At 36.2% G+C, this 16,584-nt stretch overlaps 1 protein-coding gene and 1 non-coding gene across 3 annotated transcripts in view; one reads left to right on the forward strand and one right to left on the reverse strand.

Annotated features, from left to right (window-relative positions):
* LOC129242606 (receptor-type guanylate cyclase Gyc76C-like) overlaps positions 1-16,584 on the reverse strand; it is a 153,565-nt gene that overhangs the window by 17,681 nt on the left and 119,300 nt on the right. For both annotated transcript variants that reach the window (XM_054879357.1, XM_054879358.1), the window contains 3 exons: positions 10,070-10,316; positions 9,806-10,003; positions 2,138-2,203 (listed from right to left, as the gene is read on the reverse strand). In XM_054879357.1, the coding sequence (XP_054735332.1) occupies positions 2,138-2,203; positions 9,806-10,003; positions 10,070-10,261 (456 nt within the window). In that variant the 5' untranslated portion in view covers positions 10,262-10,316. The remainder of the gene's footprint in view (positions 1-2,137; positions 2,204-9,805; positions 10,004-10,069; positions 10,317-16,584) is intronic.
* LOC129243177 (U2 spliceosomal RNA) lies at positions 187-377 on the forward strand. Its single transcript, XR_008582258.1, has one exon. It is a non-coding gene; the product is annotated as a U2 spliceosomal RNA (small nuclear RNA).

Consider the following 16,584-nt stretch of genomic DNA (forward strand, 5'->3'; position numbering starts at 1 on the left):
TTTTATATGAATACATGTAGACGAAAATGGAATTTTTTTTTTTGAAATTTGCATTGTAGGACATTTCTGATTATTTATTGAAAACAGTTTTTTGGTTTAGATACTGAAAGTCAGTTTAAGTGAATCGGTATAAATATTTCGTACATTAATTTTTGTGAGCGTGTAATTCTCAAAAGGTTTATTAGAAAATCTATTGAAGTAGATAGTGTGGTATCTGTTCCTATCAGCTTAACATCTGATGATAGATCCTCCATCGGAGGACAACAAATGTTAAACTAATTTTTGGAAATGCGCGGAGTGTTTTAGGGGCTTGCTCTCCACCTCTGCCACGGGTTGGCCCGGTATTGCAGTACCGCCGGGATTTCAGCCTTGAATAAATACAAGAAAAAATATACAAATATATTTAGCTTTGGTGGGAAGAGACATAAATTTTTATATGAATACAAGTAGACGAAAATGGAAGAAATTTGTAAGTCTGTTTCTTCGGTCCGTTTGGGTATTTTTTTTGACAACATCGAAACCAAAGCATTTGTATCATATTTTATCTATCATAAGCCACTCGTATCATTTGTTGAAATTGAAAACATTGAGGATGAATAAAATAAAATGAAGAAAATAAAATATGAACTTTAGAGCAATATTATAATGAACCTATAATTATCCCGCTCCTAATGCTGCTTTCGTCTTATTCTCTCTCAGTTTGTCTTACGGAAGGTTTCACTTCTATCCCGTCTAACCGTTAGACTGGTATTTTTTTTTTTTTTTGCTTAGCGTGCGGGTGTAGCAAGTTCAGATATGACCTACGTGATGAATTGCATCAGTTGTTTTTGTTGTTGTTGCAGCAGCATAAACATTCCCCACCCATGTTCCGGAAATGCTGCTGGAGTGATGGTCCTTGGCCATATATAAATCCGCCGGTTAATTTAACCGCAAATTCTCGAAGTCATCATTCCTTCTTCCGTTCGAAATTATGGATGCTCGAATAAAACTGAAAACACGCTTGAAAGTTTTTTACCAGAGCGTCTAGCTGCTGAAATAGACTTGATTAGATAAAACCAGAAGAACGGCTAGACCATCGGGAGAAAAGTAGATACACTCGACTTCCATGAAAACAGTGTACACCACTCCGCAGCAGCAACATACCTCAAAGCACTCGCGTAACCAGCTATTTCATGAAAATATAGGCTTTAACTGCATGCAATATAACTATATGAGAACGATAAATAAATGAAAACCACGACAAACCACATAGAAAACTTAACAAGTTTACTCAGATCAACCAGAGCAAATTTCATATTGAATTCAGTTCTGTATACTCATTTGTGAGGGCCATTATGAGTAATTTCAAGTATGGTATAGCTCAAACCTTTAGCATACTCCACATGTTTTTCCTGCACAAACGACTTTTTCCAATCAGATAAAAAACACTTAATCAGAATTAAAGCAAACAGAACATCTGTTAAACACCACTAGAGCAAATTTTGTAACAATTCTGCTTTTCGCTTTTCCAAAAACCATCTCACCCATCCACCGCTCTAAAGCAAACAGATAAACGCACAAAAGTATGCTCAAACGCAGAAAAAGCAACTTAAGGATGCAAAACAGTTACAGCTGAGCTGGCAAAGGATAAAGGAGCAGACAAGGCTGCCCAGCGGTCATCAACTATGACGGCTCGTTAACAGTTTATGAATTTTTAAAAGCATTAGCCAACCGAGTATCGACCCACAGACATTACACACGCTTGCAGTAGCTTAAGGTATTTAAATTCACGCGCACACACACACACATCTATCCACATTCACTGATTCGGTCAGCTTAAGGTACGACATGTAAAGTTATTCCTGGCACGAGTGCTGTGTAACTACTTGCTACGCAAATGCGGGATGTGGGTGATGGAGTCATGATCAGCAAACAATTGGCGAGAAAATGCAAGCGTCAGCAGAAGGACATGGATGAACGTGTTTTGTTTTCTTTCTATTTTTTGCTTTAGCCATATATTGTTTGGCTAACACGTACGCCGGGCATTAACTAGTTTTCATCGATTGTTTTTAAAAAGTCCTGCCTATTTGCGTTGACATGCAGCTTCAGCCGCTTTAGTGTGATTTTATGTTGCTTTGTTGGTGCTAGGCCGACTTACCTGCGTATCTGGCGGCTCGGTGCGTGCAAATGTCGGTATCGCAGATGCTCTGTATTCAGCACATTTCTGGGAAAAGGAAGAAAGAAAAACAATAACAATTTTAAGTGAGAAATACTTATTTATAATAATAATAGACTGTATAAGTAATGACGTAGAAAAAAAAACGCCAAAAGTAGGAAAACAAATTACATTATGATAAATGGAATGATACAGCTCAGCTGTGCCTAAGTATATAGTGAAGCCACGAATTCGTGAAAGTGGATTACACAATAAGGATGTGTGAGTTTGCTGAGGCTTATTTTTATTACTTACTTTATGGAGTCTGGAGTAAGAAGAGAAAAAACTACGTAGTGAAATGAGCTAAGTAGAACAGGAGCACTTCAAAACCTGAATCGGTCCTACTCAAAACCTGAGAAATCCATCACTTAATACCACAAATCTAAAACTGTCGAAAGACGAAATTTCTGGAAATTTTCTCGACTGTAAGCATTCCTCGAAAAGTTAAATCGAAAAGCCTTTAAAGCATTTTACCCTTGTAAGAGTGCGATTGGTAAGAATGGAGGACAACAACAGTTTAAGATAGTAGTCTAGTAACTTATTTTGAAAATTTCGAATTTCGTTTTTTTACATATTTTGAAAATGCGATATATTGGTAATATACTGTACAAATTTTAGACCGAAATTCGAAATATTGACGAAATTATAGCACATACATGAGAGCGGCTCGTACTTGCGCGACTCAATTGCTAAAACTTTAAATGCGTTTTTCTCAAAACAATGTTTTTCCGGATGGCCGTCGTGAAAACAAATTTTATATCTAACGGATTGAGCTGAAATTTAGATATGTTTTTCTGCACATCAATAGTTCTGGCGGGTAGTAGATTTAATTTATTTCGTTCCTAACTTTCCATTTTTTAGTCCGATTTCCACTTTAAAAAAAGGCAATTTTCTTACGAAGTCCGCCATTTTGTTATTTTATGTCAAAATTATTTGATCTTACTACCCGCCAGAACGACAAGCACACTGATTAATAAGCAATTTGCCTTTTCTGTTTCAGATGACCACAAGTGACGAAATCACGCCGGCCAGCCACTGTACCTCTTTTTTTTGCCGCTTGCTGCAGTGTACAAAAATAGTATCAAAACATTAAAAAAAAAATTTGTTTGTACACCTTCTGATTCCCTCAATAACATATCAGAAAATCAAACCGATTGAATTTTATTTTCCCTTCCAAAAAATGTCCCAAACATGGCCTCAAAAAACGTGTAAGCTACCAGACTACTACCTTAAAGACTAACTCTCACTTGTGGTGTGAGCTGGCGATATTCCTAAACATTCTACCTATTCATATATAAGTACATATATGTACGAAACTATATGCAGTCATGGCAATGGCAATGGTCTTACTTGAAGGGCAGAGAACATTTCAAAGTTCCATTTCATCCCTCCAATCTTCACAAGGGGTTATACTTATAAACAGACGTGACGTCTTCTTACACCAACTCTCGGATTATTGACGCGTTTTTCAAACTGGTAAGCCTGATAGAAAGAACCTGTGGCAGAATTTAGAAAATCGATTAGGTGTGTCAAAACATCGAGGTGGTTTAACATGACGGGATAGGAAATATTTTTTTGGCATCGAACGGCCTTTCTGGTCAAGGAATGAACTTCCAATGCGAGAGCAGTGCTTTTAACCGTTTCGAAACTATTCTTAGATGCAGAATTAAATACAATCTAAAAATGCCAAAAGAAATAGCCAATCTTTCATCAAAATTCCAAACATTTCATTCAGAATTAAAAACAAAAAGGAGCGTGCGCAATTTTATAGCCCGTTAAATTTTGATATAATAAAGTGCAAATCTTAAGTGATTAAAATGCTTGTTGAGTTTTGATAATTGGTTTCTCTGAGAATTGACGGGTTTGCGCTTTTTCTCCAAATATGGAGTGTTCGAAATCTATTTTTGCATGCGTATTCTACATACATATACAAGGTGGCGCAAAAGTAACCTTGCGATGTTTTTTGGCTGTAATTTAAAAAAAAAAAATGGAAAACTTTGATTCTTCTTGTGGATTATTTTTATTTGGTCTTTTAATTTTTTTTACATCAAGTCGAGAATATGATGCCATGTAAATGGCCGCCGCCACAGTTGATTGCCATTCGAGCCCTTTTTATGGCATTTTCCATCACTTTGGCCAAAACTTCCGGCGATAGGTCCTCAGATTCTTGACGGATATTGCAAGAGTCTGAGGCTTGTTGACATAAGCCCAGCTCAATTGAAGTTCGAAGTGTCCTCTTGATTTGAAAAAAGTTATTAAAAAAAAACAAAATACACTTTTTGAAATATTAAATTTCGAAAAAATTTCAATTTTTTTTCTTTTTTGCTAAATAAAAAATTTTCAACTACTTTTTGCAATTGTTTCTCGCTCGTGTAAGTAATGACGATCATTTTGAACCCAGAATTATTAAAATCGGTTCATTTTTGACTAAGTTATGGGCATTTAAAAAAAAATTTTCTCATATAATTAAAAAAAATCGATTTTGAGCCGAAAAACAAAATTGCCGATAACTCTTGAAACAAAATTTTTTCGGGTAAACAAAAAAATAAGTGTCTTATTATTTTGACCAGAGAGCAGCATATTTGAGTTACATCGAAATCGAAGAACATGACCCGAATAGCCCGGTTGAATTGAAATGGAAAGCGTCAATTGTATTTATTATGAAGTTTGCTAATATTTTATTTAACTTTTTCGTTTGTTTTTTATTATTTCTATTTAATCTTAGCTGAATTTTATTTCATATTGTTTTCCTATTTTTTTATATTGTTTTATTAAGTTCATTCTCTTTTATTTACTTTTAAATTTTTTAAAACTGTTTTAAAGTTTTTTTAATGGTTTTAGATTTTTTTATTTTTATTATTATTTTTTTAATTTTCTAATTTTTTTTTTATTTTCAGTTATATGAAGAAACGTTGTTTTAACCGTTTTACTCAATTTCAAAGCCGGTCGGCCATTAGTTTTGAGCAAACTGGTAACCCGGATTTCAAATCATTTACAGTTCGCTTATTTGCCCAAACAGACATTGCAAATGATTCAGTGTGCAAATAACTGAGGCCAAGTAACACAGTATCAATCAAACTCAAACAAAATATGAAAACACAGTATTGCCCGTTTGTCAAAGGGCTTCTCCCCTGCCGGAAAGGGACGAACCTTTTCCTTTCACATTTTAATTTGATTGTAAAGTAATTTGTAAAAAACGAATTACAGAAAGCACGAGACTGTACAGGAGCCCAATCCCAACGAAACGCAGTGGCAGAGCAGTCCATGGCCTTTCAGAACAAAAGTAAAAAGGTCTCAGTACGCGGAGTAGAAAATTTTCTGACACATTTAATGCTCTATCTGGCAGATTAAAAATATTCAAAGGCATGTGAATATAAACATGCAGACAAGCAAACCAGCATGGATACAGAGATACATACATTTGATAGCTGACCCATCGATAAATGTAAATGTATCTACTAAAAAGCAGAGAGGAAATCCACTCGCAAGTTTGGGTGAAATTGAATTTTACATCTCTCTCGTTTTTTGATATAAAATAAGTATGGAGAATTAAGCAACTGATTTTATGCTGTGTTAAAAAACAACAAATATTGCGGTATCTGTTTCTTTATCTGTGGCATCTCATTACAAGAAAATGGGTTTGATTAGTGAATTGAAAAATGGCGACACGCATTGAGCACTGAGTATTGAGTACTTACTGACTTTTGAATTTCGTTTACGAAGTGTAAGAGGTATATGAATGTATATGTAGAGACGGATGCATCTGTAGAGTATTTCGAAAATCGGATTTCAAAAATGGTTGCACGGTGGACTTACGTTATTACTACTTACTCTTCTATATACACCGCACGAAAAAATTTAAATTAAAAGAAAAGTACGGATGTACCCACAGAAGTAGTAGAAAGCCAAAACATAGCGAAGTACCAAAAGTAAAAGTAAGTAAAAGAAAAGTACCAATGTTGGGAAGATGAATGGAAAAGAGTAATTTTTTCCGATGAAAAAAAAAATCAATCTGGATGGACCAGATGGCTCTCAAATATATGATGCAATAAACGGAAAAAAAATGGCGATTGAGGGGGACTCGTAATTTCGGAGGGTGTTCTGTTTGGACAGCTATTAGTACCAAATACAAAACGCTTATATGTTTCATATTCTCAAAAATGAATTATGTCAGGAATATAGAACTTCTAGGTTAAATTCTTATTACGTTTTTTTTGTGATAATTTCGATGAGGAGTGCATTTTCCAGCATGGCAACGCAGCTGTTCATGCTCGCAAAGCAATAAAAGAGTTTTTGGCAGCAAAAAAAAAAACACCAATTTTAGAATGGCCCGCCTACAAGCGTGACCTTAACCCAATCGAAAATGTATCGGCAATACTTCCTCCATCGGTTTTCAAGAATGGAAGAGAGTTTAATTGCGCTAAAGCCCTTAGAAGCGCGATTAATGTCGAATGGTAGACAATTTATCAAAATATTATTAAAAAAATAACTAAATCGATGCCTCGACGCCTTCAAGAACTCATAATCAAAGGAGGATCCAACGCAAATTAGTAGGCTCTAAATTATAAACTAACCCCAAGAAATCTATTTGTTTGTTTCAGATATAATAACAGTGGTCTTATACTTCTTTCGTTCATAGATTTTACTTTTCTTTCCAATAATTAATTTAAGTTTCGTGACATGTATGCTGGATCTTTTTAAAACATTTATCATTAAAACTGATAATAAAAATATAAAAAATTTAGTTGGTCTTGTAATTTTTTCGTGTGGTGTAATACCATTAGAAATTAAATGTTGAAGAACGGGTAAGGAAGGCAGAAATTGCTTTATATGCCTGTAAACGTATGCTTGGAAGAAGATGGGGTATTCAATCTAAGCATACATTGTGGCTGTATAAGACGGTTATACGACCTATTTTATCGTATGGTTCGGTAGTTTGGTGGAACGCTCTAGGGAGAGAGTACAATACCAAACTACTCGGCAGAATACAAAGATCAGCCTGTGCAATAACTGTCGGTGCAATCAGATCATGTCCTAGAGAGGCTCTCAATGCACTGACACACTTTATTCCAATAGACCTACAGATAAAGAAGACGGCAACCATGAGTGCATTTAGGTTAAATGAAGCGGGTGGCTGGAGAGAAAACGACAAACTCAGTTAATCTCGGTGAGAACTGACTACATCGTCCCGACGGTAACTTTCAATAGGAATTTTGCCACTCTCTTTCCAACTAAGGAAGAATGGAATAAGGAATTCTCTCTAAACAACTTCGACACTACAGTTTATACGGATGGAAGTAAAATGGGCTGTGGAAGTAAAATGGGCTGCGGTGTTGGAGCTGGTATATATTCTCACAGACTTAAAATTGAGAAATCTGTGCGTCTCCCTAATACCAGCAGTGTCTTCCAGGCGGAAGTACTGGCAATTGGGGAAGCCTGTAGGCTACTAATCGCAGATTTCTCTTTTAAGGGAAATATCGCTATTCTCTCGGATAGCCAAGCTGCAATCCAGGCTACAACAACCTCTAAAGTCCAAAGTAGGAATAGCTTCACCATCTTGAGTGAAAACCATAAAGTTACTTTATTCTGGGTCCCGGGACATCGGAACATTGAAGGTAACGAAAAAGCAGATGAACTGGCAAGAGGGGGATCTGCAATGAATAACGCTCTTGCAGAATCGGTACTCACACCATTGGGTGCAGTCAAGAGTACAATTTCCCAAAAATACCTCCGAATCGCGGACTGTAGGTGGAAAGTCCAGACGAAATGCAAAATTAGCAGAACGTTATGGCCCACCTACAACCTCAAGCAATCGTCGGCATTAATAAGAATGAAACTACGGGGCGCCTGGAGACTAACGGCAGTCATAACTGGCTTTTGGTCTGTCGGAGAACAAGCAGCCAAAATGGGTATCCCTCACAATACATACTGTCACAGTTGCAATTAACCGGAGAAAAAGGAGACATTCTTCCATTTTTTCTGTGAATGCCCTGCCCTATGGAAGGTCAGAATGTTAACCCTGGGTCAACCGCTGTTCGAGAATCTCGAACAACTATCTGGCTTAGACGTTAACAACCTAATAAGGTTCCTTAACCGCACAGACTGGATATAGTTATGCTGTAAATAACCGTTAAACAAGTTGGTAACAAGGATGTGGCAACAAAATGGCGCGGAAGCACTAGTTGGATTCTGGAAGAATCACCACTTTAACCAACCAACCAACCAATACCATTGCAGACTTTCGGTTGAATAGTTCGCAAAATATTAAAGGTTTGGAAATTTCTATGACATAGGTATGCAAGGTGCAAATAGCTATGGGTCCTCCTGAAAAAGTGACTGAGATGTGTGCATCATGTACATTCTATACATTCTGAGGTGGTAGAAACAGATGCTACTGGAGTATCCCAAAGATTTTATAAAATTCAGATTCAAGTACAAATTTCTACATAATGGAACTGGTTTGATAAATTTAGTTTGAATACTCGTAGTTCACAAAATATACTACCCACATAATTTTCTTTAGACGGGCGATAAAAAGTTTTTCTTTAAAAATAGTTATCATTTTTTAATTCCATATGTCACAAAAAGGCAAATGTGCAAAAGGAGGTGCGCTAATCAATTGGATATCTACGCAATAGTTACACCTGAAAATTATTCTTTAACGTTTTCGAAACAACCATAAATAAAGAATATCACCCTATTATGTTGTTGTTGTAGTCCCCATACAATTACGGGGGATGCTGCTGGAGTGATAGTCCTCGCCCCGATATAAACGCGGGTCGTTACGATAACGTAGAACTGACTGCCTTGGGAACGATCACCCCATTATCTTTATATTTCCTTTTCTTTCCGTGGACTAGTGCAGCACAAACGAAAATAACTTGAAAAAGTTGTCTTGTAGTGCCTTCCAGTGCATCTGTTTAAGTCGGGTATATCAAACGTAAGCTAGTCATAGTCCCACAGCCATCAAAAACTCTGTGCCAGGAGTGAGCCGATTTCTAGCAGTGTCTGCCCTGATCCCCCTCTTTTCTTCCTTTTTGTTTCTTCTTCTTTATATGCTTAGGTCGTCAGCTATTCACGCTGTAAACTCTTTTCCACATTAATATTCACTTTGAGGTTTATTTAATAAATAAAAACCCACATCCTGTCAGCCACACCTGCTATCATCAAAACGATGCCACAGAAAACGGCTTCCGACTTCCTTAGCCACTCATCTATTGACACGGATGGCAAGAGTAATAAGTAAGGAAATTATACACAACCTTCTAGTAGAACGCACAGTCTGTGACATTTGCATAATTGAAATATGTATGTGTATGTGTATGTGAGTATATGTGAACTTACATACGGCAGCGGCAAGGAGAAGTCACGCATTTGCCACTTGATAGGTTTCACTAAGTGGAAAATCACTTTCATAACATACAAGAGTTCCCGAGCAAAGGAGAAGTGTTCGCATTTACATGATTAGCAAGTGAAAGACTTAAGCAACAGAAATGCATTTAAAGAGGTTCATGTGATTTTCTTTGAGATGTCTTCGTGGCAGTAAAAACTTCGAACTACACTGGCCATATGACCCTGCAAGGTTTATAAATAAAAAATAATAACACTCACATATGATATCATTGGAATGTTACGACTTTGCGATACTATAGCCTCCACATAGCAATGACCCTCTGGACCGAATATCGTCACAATGCCATCGCATATCATTTCGGTTATGGCTTTGGTAGCAGTCACCGTGTCACCTTTTGTGTCATTCCAGCGCAACTGCAATTTAACATTTGGCAGCAAGTTGGTATCGTTGTTGATCTACAACAATACAATCGGATAAGAATTAATTATTAAATATAAAGAACACACTAAATTTCATTTTACCTCATCTAAAGCCATTGTGAGTGCACCTGAAATGGCCAGACCCTGCTTGTCCATTAGTTCACCGGTAATGGCTGTTAGATAGCCAACATTGAGTATGGTCCTATTGCGTTCGTCGCGCAACGCTATGACACCCGGTACACAGAATACTGCCACCGAGAGCAATAATAAATAATGAAAGGGCCAACGCGTCATGGCCCCTTAGGCCGGGGCCGATCAGCGCGACACCTATGAGGAGGAATCTTTTTCTCTGAAATTGGAAAACAAATTTGAAGGAAAGTTAGTTTTTTGAAAATTGAGACATCTGTCATAATAATTGCAAATACGTACATATATATTTGAAATTATGAAAATCTATATGTGTATATAAAATTCAAATTATGTATGTATCTATAGATCGACTTGCGTCCTAAACGCATAAACCGATCGTAACCTAATTTGAAACACGAACTGGATACCTTACCGGGATGGTCATAGGCTAAAAAATATTTTGATATATATAGGGGGCGTGGCACCTCCCATGCAAATGGATTTTTTAACAGTCCGTATTTCTGGAAGTATTTACGTTAGACTACTGAAATTTGGTAAGGGGTTATATGGCATTAATCCTTACCACATCCACAAAAACTGCGTATAACTAAAGAGGGGGCGTGGCACCTCCCATGCAAATGGATTTTTTAACAGTCCGTATTTCTGAAAGTATTTACGTTAGACCACTGAAATTTGGTAAGGGGTTATATGACATTAATCCTTCCCACATCCAGAAAAACTGCGTATAACGAAAAAGGGGGCGTGGCACCTCCCATACAACTGGAATTTTTTATATGCATAGATCGACTTGCGTCTTAAACGCATAAACCGATCGTAACCAAATTTGAAACACGAACTGGATACCTTACCGGGATGGTCATGGGCTAAAAAATATTTTGACATATATAGGGGGTGTGGCACTTCTCATACAAATGGAATTTTTAACAGTCCGTATTTCTGGAAGTATTTAGGCTAGGCCAATGAAATTTGGTAAGGGGTTATATGAGGTTAATCCCTAACACCTCCAAGAAAACTGAGAAAAACGATAAAGGGGGCTTAGCCCCTCCCATATAAATGCAATTTTTTATTGTCCATATCTCCGGAAGTATTTGGGCTAGACAACTGAAATTTGTTAAGAGATTATATAAGGTTAATACCTAACACCTGCATGAAAACTGGTGATAGCTAGAAATAGGGCGTGACACCTCCTATACAAATGGGATTTTTCATGCTGCATATCACTGGACGCATTTATGGTATATTAGAATACCAAAAATTGGTAAAAAGTTTAATGAAGTTAGTATTTAGTAGTCCTAGAAAAAATATGAGCTAGAGAAAAATGGGGGTTAGACCATTTGATATAGAACAGAATTTATATTATCAACGATAGAGGTATTGCTGAATTGATGCATTCTCTTATTGGTAAAGCTTTATCGGTAAGTAAACAGTCTAGCAATCTAACCAACTCATGGCCAATTATATGTAGCCTGCTCCAGAGTTGGCGCACCGAAAAACCTTTTTATTTATACTCAAAATAATGTAACAAAAAATGTCGTATATCCGATCGTTTTAAATAATACCTAAACTGACTTAAAAAAGCTAAAGTTGTTTTATTTACATAGCATACTTTTTGATAGAAATATGGGGTGAAACCCACGGGTATAAGCTAGTATTTTATAAAGGTACACAAATGTGCATATAACTAAGGTGGGTAATGTTAATTTATGTGTCCGCAAAGGTGAAATAATTAGATTGTTCTATTTGCTTTTTGCCAAATCTGGCGTACCTTAGGGAAGTATCTTAAGACCTCTATTCTTTTTTTATTTATGATTTTGACAACTGTTTTTCGTTTTCTAGATTCTTATTTTAAGCAGACAACCTAAAATTTTGCTCTTCGATTAAGAATTCTTTCTGAAGATGCTTCTTGGGCTCAATTAGAGATCAATAGATGGTACTTATGATGTTTTCGGTCACACCTACATCTCAATATCAATAAGTGTTATAGCGTAAAGTTTTCCAAGTAGTACGAACATCGTACAGTATTTCTGGTACTCCCCCTTCAGTACCAGTACCAGACGAGATCGAAGGCTTTTTTTGTAATCTTCGATGCCTCTTTTTTTCCATTAACGACATCAATTTTATCATATCTAAATCATATGCTGTGTGAAGCTTTGTTCATCAAAATAGTTCTAATTTCACAGATCCCTGAACCCTGAATTTTCTATACATCTTTTATTCGTCCAAAGCTGGAATATGCTGTATTCATCTGGAGACGTCATCACAAATTTGTTATTGATAAAAATGGGTGTATTCAAAAGTTTTCTTTAAATATGTCCTTCTCTTCCTCTAAACTTCTCGACTCCCTACGTACAATTCCCGCCTCCTTTTGAGTAATCTTAAATTCCTCGAAAGCAGAAGGATTCTTATTTCATTGCCTTTTATGCGTGGCTTGGTGAGTGGTGGAATCAATTACCCCGCATTAGTGATAGCTTTTCAATTTCTTATTCCTGCGAGAACACTTCGTTTTAATTTTCCTTTCTACCTCAACACCCTCAGCACAAATTACGCAAGAAACTCCCCATTATTGCATTTACTTTGAGAACTCAACGAGATCTCGTACTCTGTTTTGCTCGAGTTAAGGTATTACTGCCGAATACTATTTTATCACAATTTTTCTGCGATCCAAAATATGCACGCAGTTCTATTTGGTTTATAAAACATGACCTGATGGGTTTTCAAAAAATTATGAGATCAAATTTTACCAACTATCCCGATTATTTACTTCAAAACAAAAAAACGAAAAAAAGTAATAACGGTTTAAATTTTCAATTAATTTTCTCTATTAAAAATTGTATTTTCTTAAATAAAAATTTAATTTTCTTGATTAAAAAACATTTTAAAAATATTTTGTATTGTAGTAAACCCTTGGTAAATCCATTTTGTTTTGCCAATAGCAACTGAAGCGAGAAAATTTAGAATATCAGCACTTAATCGTATAACTTGCCGAACTAGTTTTGTGTAATAATTTCAAAGTCAAAATCGCGCCTATTTTGCAGCGCATCTATTCACTTGTAGCAACTCTAACTGCCAGTTGGACATTTTTTATACAAAAGGCGTATAAGCAGTGGCGTTTAAGGTTAAGTAAAGTTCGAGAAAGCGGTCTTAGGTCACCACCATTTTAAGAACGCAAAAGCAAATTAGGAAATACTCGATTTCTTCTGACTACTGCAACTGCTGTGAGTGCTTTTACAAGATACTCGTACCTACTTCCTGCAGGGCGCTCGAGCAATATGTCGGTATATCAGAAGTTTATGTCACTATCAGCTTTATTAGCAAGCGTACCAGTAGCAGGGTACCTTCTAACAGCTTACTAAGTGATTTGACGGCAAAGCTTGCACTCAAGTGGGAAAAGTGAGAATGCGTTGGCCACTTACGGCAGGCATTATAGCGCACAAGCACACAAAGATATGCAGCAACTTACACATATTTACACACAACACATGACGCTTTGTAAGATGAGCTAATGTGACTTGTATTCAAATATGCAAATATACACATGCACACATATACATATACATAGGCCTACAATATTGCAGAAAAAAGCTAAGGGCACAGCTTCGCTTCGCAATAAACAGGAAGTTGTACAAAGCTGAAACGTCTAGAAAGTAATTAGTAAGGCTGGATAGTTGCAGACTGTGGTTGTTGTTAATTAGTATTTGATTCATTATTAATTATTTTCACTTTGGAAACACATCTGTGGTCGGCATGTGAACTGATTTTGAGACTTAATGATTTAAAGAAAAATAATATACAAAATGACTAATGATGCATTTTTAGATTTGTTCAGTGCTCGGTACTAATTAAAGGTTTCTGATCTATTTTTGTACAGCAAATAGCGAAAGGTGTTTGCCGCTTCATAAGACTTCTAATGAATTTGTTTAAAAATCAATTTAAGGTATCAGTGGAATAAGAGAAAAATTCTAATTTTTTGTTGATTTGTTTTTCAATTGCGTGATGAGCTTTTTATGGTACTTTTAATTGACTTTGTTGCGCAAATGACACTTCAATTAATTTGTAACAGCTTATTGATTTTTCAACAACCGTACGCATTGGGAGATGAAATACTTTGTCTACAAATATTTTAGTTTCTAGTAGTAGTAGTAGAATAGTGTACACCGCATATTGAAATAGGCTATAAAAGTGTATTTTGAAAAATATAGAAGCATTTTGTAAAAAGTTGGAAACTTTGCTTTATATGATTTTGGTTGTGTATGAACTATATTTTAATAAAAAAAAATAGTGGTGGGCTTATATTTTTGCACACCGCGTTGCACGCGACAAGAAATCGTAGTGGTTAGTGCAAAGACATACTTTTAAATGAATAGTGGGACTACCCGATGATAGGCAGGTATTTATAAAAATAAACCTTATTAAATTAAATTTGACACTCCTTAAAATGCTAGCGTGAATAAGTTATCGATTTTGTGGCTTTACTTCTAAATCAAAGAAAAAAAATTTTTTTAAATACAAAAACAATTAATAACTTGTTGCTCTATTTCTACATATAACAAAAGCAAAATAAAACAAATAAATAAAAATAGCGAACTAAAAACCTCTTGAAAGCTAATTACGGACTACAGTTTCGGTCTATCAAATGGAATTAGGAATCTTAAGTACCATAGTATATTGACTCAACTTAAGAGCATTTTCAAATGATTTTTACGTATAAGCTTTTATTTTAATGTTCTGATTAAAATCTTCAGAAAACATACTTTACACTTAAACTAATACCGACTGTATATCCATTTAAAACCAAGTACCAGATTATTTTTTGCAGTCATCAAATACTTAAGCAGTCAAAGCTCAATAATCCCCTGGTGAAACGATTTCTAGGGATGTGCTCTTTAACATACCATTATTTGACTCCGAGCGAATTTGACAGAATATGTTTACAACAAAACTGAGAATATGTTGGTGATATACGAAAGAAATCAACCTATGGCACTTCGTTACCGTCTGAACGACTAATTGGGCGAGTGTGCGAATATGTGTGGAATTTCGGCTGGCGATAAGATTGTGTTAGTGATGTAGGGGAAAAACACCAACACGGTCTTCGCTCATGTTGCTTCGTCCCTGTCTGAGCCATAAATCCTTTCTCACTCAACCTTCGATCCTACAATCTATATATGTATGTAGCGAACGCGTGTGAGCTCTTCGATGTGTCGTCTAAGAAGAATGTTCATACGGTTGCTTTCACATTGCTTTGCCTATCAATAGTTACAATAAATGTCGAGACTCGATAGCGGTAGATCTAATGGAAATATTGAGAGAGCTTTTGCTCTCTGTATCATATGATAGTGGCAGGGGGTTGCCACATATATACCTATAAAAATTCAGCCGTTTTTCTCGTTGTGATGAACTTTACGGAGAATGCCTCAACCGATTTAAACCAAACTTTGCCACATTGAAGAGACACATGTGGAAAAGGTTTGTGTTTTGAAATTTTAAGAATCGGATACCAGGGTCTCGAGAAATAGACCAAAACGTGGACCCGGGTAACCCTAGGATGTGTATGTACAATATGGGTAGCAAATGGAAGCTGTTGATGATTTCTATAGTATAGAGTATTTTTCATACCGTTCCGTGACTAGGGTCTCGAGATATAGGCCAAAACGTGGACCCGGGTAACCCTAGGATGTGTTTGTACAATATGGGTAGCAAATGTAAGCTGTTGATGATTTCTATAGTATAGAGTATTTTTCATACCGTTCCGTGACTAGGGTCTCGAGATATAGGCCAAAACGTGGACCGGGTAACCCTAGGATGTGTTTGTACAATATGGATATCAAATGGAAGCTGTTGGTGAATGCTTTAGTATAGAGTATTTTTCATGCCGCTCCGTAACTAGGGTCTCGAGATATAGGTCAAAACGTGGACCCGGGTAACCTTTGGTTGTGTATGTACAATATGGGTATCAAATGAAAGCTGTTGATAAGTGCTTTAATACGGGGTAATTTTCATACCTATTGATGACTAGGGTGTCGAAATATAAGCCAAAACGTGGACCCGCCGTGTCTTTGCACCGAATTAAACCAAACTTACAAACACATAGTTAAGTAAGTATTGAAAATGGGTTTCGTAAAGTTTGGTTGTAATTCGAAACACCGGCAACGCGTACAGCGCTCTTTTGAACCAGCCATAATGTTGTTTACTTTTTTAACGCTTGGGGCGGAACTAAACTGTCAAATTGACAGTGTGAGTTACAATGTGTTAATATTTCTTTCTGATTTGGACGCCATAAGGAGAAGACGTAAGTGCAAAGTGTAAACATTTTTTGTGAATTTTTTCGGAGTGGATTTTGGAACAGTGAATAATTTCTTACGAAATTTGAGAATTTTATGTGAAATCCGAATGTTCAAATGAAATTATGCTTTGTGGATTTATTTTTTCGGTTCATATGCGATAAGCTATGATACACCATGAGTGAA

Source organism: Anastrepha obliqua, chromosome 3, assembly GCF_027943255.1.
Source record: "Anastrepha obliqua isolate idAnaObli1 chromosome 3, idAnaObli1_1.0, whole genome shotgun sequence".
NCBI lineage: Eukaryota > Metazoa > Arthropoda > Insecta > Diptera > Tephritidae > Anastrepha > Anastrepha obliqua.